Source organism: Chanos chanos, chromosome 13, assembly GCF_902362185.1.
Source record: "Chanos chanos chromosome 13, fChaCha1.1, whole genome shotgun sequence".
Lineage (NCBI taxonomy): Eukaryota > Metazoa > Chordata > Actinopteri > Gonorynchiformes > Chanidae > Chanos > Chanos chanos.
Window position 1 is genome coordinate 1852501 of NC_044507.1, and position 7500 is coordinate 1860000.

The 7500-nt window shown below is 48.9% G+C and overlaps 1 protein-coding gene across 1 annotated transcript in view; it reads left to right on the forward strand.

The window, feature by feature from the left end:
* Positions 1-7500, forward strand: part of mapk8ip2 (mitogen-activated protein kinase 8 interacting protein 2) — a 31322-nt gene that overhangs the window by 20809 nt on the left and 3013 nt on the right. The window contains exons 5-11 of the mRNA XM_030790924.1: positions 1011-1205; positions 1532-3940; positions 4657-4732; positions 5278-5450; positions 6054-6163; positions 6602-6724; positions 6883-6953. Of these exons, the coding sequence (XP_030646784.1) occupies positions 1011-1205; positions 1532-3940; positions 4657-4732; positions 5278-5450; positions 6054-6163; positions 6602-6724; positions 6883-6953 (3157 nt within the window). The remainder of the gene's footprint in view (positions 1-1010; positions 1206-1531; positions 3941-4656; positions 4733-5277; positions 5451-6053; positions 6164-6601; positions 6725-6882; positions 6954-7500) is intronic.

The window sequence follows — 7500 nt, forward strand, 5'->3', positions numbered from 1 at the left end:
AAAAACCCGTCTGTGCCCTATCAGAGAGAGAGAAAAACCCGTCTGTGCCCTATCAGAGAGAGAGAAAGCCCTTCTCTGCCCTATCAGAGAGAGAGAAAGCCCTTCTGTGCCCTATCAGAGAGAGAGAAAACCCCATCTGTGCCCTATCAGAGAGAGAAAACCTCTCTGTGCCCTATCAGAGAGAGAGAAAACCCCGTCTGTGCCCTATCAGAGAGAGAGAAAACCCCGTCTGTGCCCTATCAGAGAGAGAGAAAACCCCGTCTGTGCCCTATCAGAGAGAGAGAAAGCCCTTCTCTGCCCTATCAGAGAGAGAGAAAGCCCTTCTGTGCCCTATCAGAGAGAGAGAAAACCCCATCTGTGCCCTATCAGAGAGAGAAAACCTCTCTGTGCCCTATCAGAGAGAGAGAAAAACCCCGTCTGTGCCCTATCAGAGAGAGAGAAAAACCCTTCTGTGCCCTATCAGAGAGAGAGAAAACCCCGTCTGTGCCCTATCAGAGAGAGAGAAAAACCCCGTCTGTGCCCTATCAGAGAGAGAGAAAAACCCTTCTGTGCCCTATCAGAGAGAGAGAAAACCCCGTCTGTGCCCTATCAGAGAGAGAGAAAACCCCGTCTGTGCCCTATCAGAGAGAGAGAAAAACCCGTCTGTGCTCTATCAGAGAGAGAGAAAAACCTGTTTTGACTAAATTAATGTTTGCAGGTTGTTTCCCTTCAGCCTTTCTTTCACAACATTGGTTTTGATGATAAAACAAGTTTTGGTGATAAAACAAGTTAAACTTCCTTTTTTCTGAGTGCGTTTTCTTACATCACTGAATGAACAAGATATCAAACACTGTGTGGTGATATCTCATGGTCTCTAATCACTGTGTTCATATAACAGCTCACACATACTAATGGCATCATGACTGTCTATTGCAGTCGGTTATTGGCACTTTATGCCTATAATTTTCTCTTTCTGTATAATTAATTAACTAACTGTAATAAATAACTGATTTTCTCGTGGTTCCTTTAAGGCCGTTCTTCTCCGACCCACTCCTGCCTGGAGGACGGCACCCACGTGACCGGCTCGTGCCCTGGGGCTCCTGGCAGTGGCGCCCCTGCCAAAGGTACTCCCCCAAACCCGGCCGGGCACAGCGGGCACAATCAGTCGCCCGGCAGACCCCTGCTATACGACTTTGAGGGGAACAGGCGTGAGCGTCCTGAATACGGTAAAACGATGTCTGAGCCTGTGCGCTAGAGGCCCATCAACATGACACCGTAAAAAACATAAACGTGAACGTAACAGCACGAACATGACCACTCTCCTGTTCGCTGTCCTATAGACGGGCATCCCTCACCCTCTGTTTGTACCGTACTGACCGAAGTCTCACCCTGTGTTGTGCTTTTATCTCTCCTCCTGTACTAATGTGCTGAGTCTCTCATACATCTTCTATCTTTCTCTCGTTCCCACCCCCCCCCTTTATCCTCTCTCATCCCTTGTTCTTCCTCCCTCCACCAATCTCTCCTTCTTTCCCTTGCGTGGTCTCCTCCTCAGGCTCCTTTGGGCAGCATAACAGTGGTGTCAGTGAGGTAGCCGAAGTGAATCCCCCGGAGGAAGCCCCCACTATGGGAGAACCAGTCCCCCCAGTCGACGACTGCACCTCCCAGTGCTCCGACACAGAGGTGGATCACGACCTCCACGCCAGCCATGCCAAACGACGGCCCTGCCGCTCCCGGCCGGCCAACGACACATACACCATCACCACAGAGACGGCCGACGACCCGGAGATGGAGAATGATCTGACTCTAGATGGCACCAGTAAGTGCCTGTCATCCACCGCACCCCTTGGCAACGACGCAGAAACGCCGCTGTCTGACGAGGAGCTGGACAAAGAGTTTGATATTGACTTCATGAGCAAGGACACCTACGATCAGGCCTGCAAGGACCCTGACGGTTCCTCTTACGTCGAGTTCCCCTGTATTGAACCTGCAGAGCCTGCCTCTTTCTCCAGTTATGTGTCGTCCAGTAGATCAGATGTACTGGAAACAGTGGATGAACCTCGCAGGAACGCTCAGGGCCAACCGCCAGCCGCCGAATCCAACGACACGTCCTCGCCATCCTCTGACCCTGGCATCGCAGACATGAACGCCAAACGCTACGCCGAATCTGACCGCCACAGCGACAACCTCAGCTCCCCCGGGTCGGACTCAGATATCGAGGGTGAACTGGAGGCAGCGTTCGCCTGCGGTGGCCCACTGGTCAGTAACATGATCTCGTCCATCTCAGAGACCGAACTGGACCTGACGAGCGAGTCCAGCAGCGGTCGGTCCTCCCACCTCACCAACTCCATCGAGGAGGCCAGCTCTCCGACCTCCGACCCCGAACTGGATCAGGAACTGGATGTGGAGCAGGACAGTGGTATTGTGGGCCTGAAAGCATCCCTGCTTCTGGGCCAAACGGAACCCATCAAACAGGAATCCTCACCCATCCTGGAGAGTGGCCAGGACATTCAGCCCCTGGATGACGGACAGGCTCTGATGGGTTTGCAGAACGTGGACGACGAGCTAAGCTACGAGCACCAGGCTGACCCAGATGAAACGCTGCCCCCTGCTGTCCCCTGTCAGGACAGCGCCACGCAACAGCTGCTTCTGCAGATCGAGCCGGACCACAGCCTGGAGAGCTTCAAACGCTCCTTCTACTTGCCTGTTGGCCCCAAGCTCATGCCGTCCATCGACGACTACGACGGCAACAGCGAGGGAGACTCAGAGTCTGAGTCAGAGGATGAGCTCAGCGAGAACTCTGACTCACCCTGGTTGCTTAGCAACCTGGTGAACAAGATGATCTCAGAGGGTTCTTATCCAATCAGCTGTCCGGAAGAGTGCCTCAAACGCTCTGCCTCCATTTCTGACACCATCTCACCTTCTTCTGACATAGAGGGAGAGGCCTTCACTGAACAAGTCAGCCACAGAGAACAAACACAGAAACCCACCGAAGACGCGCCAGACCAGCTCTCTGAGAGTTCAGGCACAAAGACCGGGGTAGAGGACAAGGAGGAGAGGGAGAACTGTGGATATGGAGAGGAAGGAGAGGAGGAGAATGAGAGGCTCGGTTCCTGTCTGTACATGAGTAACCCCACTAACGACACCATCACGCCTGTCTGTATGGAACGGTACGAAGCCAGAACCGCCAGCTCGGCCACCGACCGAGACTCGTGTGACATCGTTCCTCTGAAGTCACTGAAAAATGTTCTCAGAGAGGCAGAGGAAGAGGAGGAACCCAACAACGACCTAATGATGGAGAGGATGAAGGACCTTGACTCCCCAAGCTTGAGCGAGAGCGTCGTCAGCGACAAGGACGAGGGGCGGGAGACGAAGGCGGAGCCGATGTCTCTGCAGCAAATCACGAAGGTGAAGAACAGTCTGACGCTGGACATCCCCACGGCACAGACCAATCGCTGCTTCAGCCTCACGTACTCCACCGACAACGATGAGGACGACGAACAGGACCCCTCGCCGTTCCTGGAATCGCCGCACAAATCGCCCTACGGTCCCACCGATGCCTATCTGGACAGCTCGCCGCCCATCGACGAGAGCGTCCGGGAGATAAGGTCGACGGCATTTGACCCCGCGCACGTGAGGCCGGTGGATGACTCTCTGGCGTATGACTCGATGAAATACACGCTGGTGGTGGACGAGAACACCACCCTGGAGCTGGTCAGTCTGAAACGCTGCAGCTCTGTGCTGAGTGAGGACAGCGACGGACTCTCCACGATCTGTGACGAAGAGGCGCAAGAGGAGGTGGAGGAGGAGATGGAGGGTTACAGGGGGAGTCAGATGGACGGAAGCGTGCGGTCAAATCTGCTGCTGAGCTCTTCGTCTGAGGAAGACTCATCCCCTGAGGCAGACCTGCCCTTCTCCAAGAAATTCCTGAATGTGTTTGTCAATAGTACGTCACGATCCTCCAGTGAGTTATACACACACACACACACACACACACACAAATCATCAGTACATGAACGCCAAAATGTATCTCAGTTCATTTATAAATCTCATTGAGATAAAACACATAATATTCCTGTCTGCATATTGCTGTCTTGCTTGGCACCATGTGCAAAACCCATTAAGATAACAGATGGAATTACAATAAGAGATGGAAAGGAAAATGCATTGTGACATGTTCAAACACTCCAGGAGACCACAAAATAATGTCAGCCACACACATGGTCTCACACACACACACACACACACACACGGACACACACACACACACACACCCTTTTATATTAGGAGCTTTACAGCTTTGACAGGATGATTTTACATAATTTATATGCCTGTCCCAAAGTACAGAATGAGTCTAATCTCTGTAATGAGGTCCCGGGGTGAAACGAGAAACGCACAGCCTTCTGCAGTCAGGACCGTGGCCACGTTTTACCACAGAGTCAGAGAACAACGTATATGTCTTATATTCTCTCTCCAGATATAAAACCAAGAAGCAGATTATTTATATGATGTAATGAAGAAGATTAAGCCTTAGATTTACCGTGCAGAGTTTACTCCAACAGTGATCTTTGACCACACAGTTTCTGACCCTGTAACTCAGACCTGGTAGCTCTGTAAGACGTGTGTGTGTGTGTGTGCGTGTGCGTGTGTGTGTGTGTGTGTGTGTGTGTATTCACTTAGGCACAGAATCCTTTGGACTTTTCTCCTGCACAATAAACGGAGAGGAGAGAGATCAGACTCACAGAGCAGTGTTCAGGTAAAAAACAACAACAACAATCACAACTCACAGAGCAGTGTTCAGGTAAAAAACAACAACAACAATCACAACTCACAGAGCAGTGTTCAGATAAAAAAACAGCAACAACAATCACAACTCACAGAGCAGTGTTCAGATAAAAAAACAGCAACAACAATCACAACTCACAGAGCAGTGTTCAGGTAAAACAAACAGCAACAACAATCACAACTCACAGAGCAGTGTTCAGATAAAACAAACAGCAACAACAATCACAACTCAGTTCAATTCAATTCAGTTCTAGTGTACTCTAATCTAGTCTGATCTAGTGTAGTCTAATCTAGTCTGGTCTAGTGTAGTCTAATCTAGTCTGGTCTAGTGTAGTCTAATCTAGTGTGGTCTTGTTTAGTCTGATCTAGTCTGGTCTGTACCTTGCTATTCTAAAATATTCCAGGATAGCCTTGGTTTGCCGTATAATCCCCATGTAATCCAGACACATTCAGTATACCCACTTAAGGACTCTCTCCCTGGGTGAGAAAGTTAACCTTTGACCTTTGACCCGTCAGGTTTATACCGCGGCATGCGGATGAGCTGGAGCTGGACGTTGACGACCCGTTGTTTGTGGAGGAAGAGGAGGATGACTACTGGTATCGGGGTTACAACATGCGCACGGGAGCCAGGGGCATCTTCCCTGCCTACTACGCCCATGAGGTCATCAGCCAACCCAAAGACCTGATAGGTAAAGTCTCCTATATATACCCCATACAGGTAAAATCTCCTGTATATGCCCCATATAGGTAAATGTGTCCTATGTATACTCTGTACAGGTAAAGTCTCCTATATGTATATCCCATACAGGTAAAATCTCCTCTATATATGCCCCATATAGGTAAACGTGTCCTATGTATACTCTATACAGGTAAAGTCTCCTATATATATCCCATATATGTAAAATCTCCTCTATATATGCCCCATATAGGTAAATGTGTCCTATGTATACTCTATACAGGTAAAGTCTCCTGTATATATCCCATATAGGTAAAATCTCCTCTATATATGCCCCATATAGGTAAATGTGTCCTATGTATACTCTATACAGGTAAAGTCTCCTATAGAGTCTCTCCAGACTACTCCTGTATAGTCCATCTGAACTACTAGTCTTTAAGAGTCTGGATTTGGTTTGTGTTGGTTTGTATTTAGACATGTTTTGACTTATCGAGTCCGTGGCTGCTCCATAAGACCTGAATGCCTTTGCATTAGAGACCTAGAAATGAACAGTGATCAGTCAGTGAAACGGTGAAAATGCCCGTGTAACCCTGTGCTCTGGCCTGTGTTTGAGCAGGTATGAGGAGGAACCCAGCCTGGATGGAGAGTTTCACTGTGCAGTTCCTGGGCTCTGTGGAGGTGCCGTATCACCAGGGCAACGGGATCCTCTGTGCTGCCATGCAGAAGGTAGACACACTGCAGTCACATCACTGCTCAGCAGGGTCTGACGTTCTCTCATATCACTGTGGATGGGTGTGTGTGTGTATGTGTGTGTGTGTGTGTGTGTGTGTGTGTGTGTGTGTGTGTGTGCGTACGTAGATCATGGCAAAAGAGTCACATTTCAGGTTTAATAGAGTTAAAAACAAAAAGAGGTTCCAGTGCCACAGTCTAAGGTTTCTCACTGTGTTCTTACGGCTCTGAATCTACACAGCTGTCAGAGCTATTACAGTGTTATTACTGAAGCTATATGAGCTATTAACGGTTTATTACCACACAGGTTACTACTGTCTCACTACTGTATTTGTAGTGAATCTGTTCAGGCCTGATGCGTGTGAGGACGCGTCTGTTTCAGATTGAGAGTGAATCTGTTCAGGCCTGATGCGTGTGAGGACACGTCTGTTTCAGATTGCCCTGGCGAGGAAGAGGACGGTCCACGTGCGTCCGCCGTCCCTGTGTGAGCTGGAGATCAGCCTCCAGGGAGTCAAACTTATCATGAGTCTGGAAGAGGACTATGACCTGTCAGAGGAGGTGAGAGAGAGAGAGAGAGAGAGAGAGAGAGAGAGAGAGAGAGAGAGAGAGAGACAGGGCAAGTTAAGGTTGCGGACATTCAATACATACATATTAATTTTTTTTCTGGCTTTGTCTGTTGAACCTGAAGTTGACACCTAGCCCCGCCCCCTTTTCAGTTTGACAGATGCAGTCACTTCTTCCAGATGAAGAACATTTCTTTTTGTGGTTGCCATCCGAAAAACAGCTGGTAAATATTCACAATCACACACACACACACACACACACACACACACACACACACACACACGGGTTTATTTCATGCCGTTTTATCCAAACTGACCCACCTTTTATTCTCTACCTGTGTGTGTTTGATTCTCTACCTGTGTGTGTTTGACTCTCTACCTGTGTGTGTTTGACTCTCTACCTGTGTGTATTTGAATCTCTACCTGTGTGTGTTTGATTCTCTACCTGTGTGTGTTAGATTCTCTACCTGTGTGTGTTTGATTCTCTACCTGTGTGTGTTTGACTCTCTACCTGTGTGTATTTGATTCTCTACCTGTGTGTGTTTGACTCTCTACCTGTGTGTGTATTTGAATCTCTACCTGTGTATGTTTGACTCTCTACCTGTGTGTGTTTGACTCTCTACCTGTGTGTGTTTGATTCTCTACCTGTGTGTGTTTGACTCTCTACCTGTGTGTGTTTGATTCTCTACCTGTGTGTGTTTGACTCTCTACCTGTGTGTGTATTTGAATCTCTACCTGTGTATGTTTGATTCTCTACCTGTGTGTGTTTGA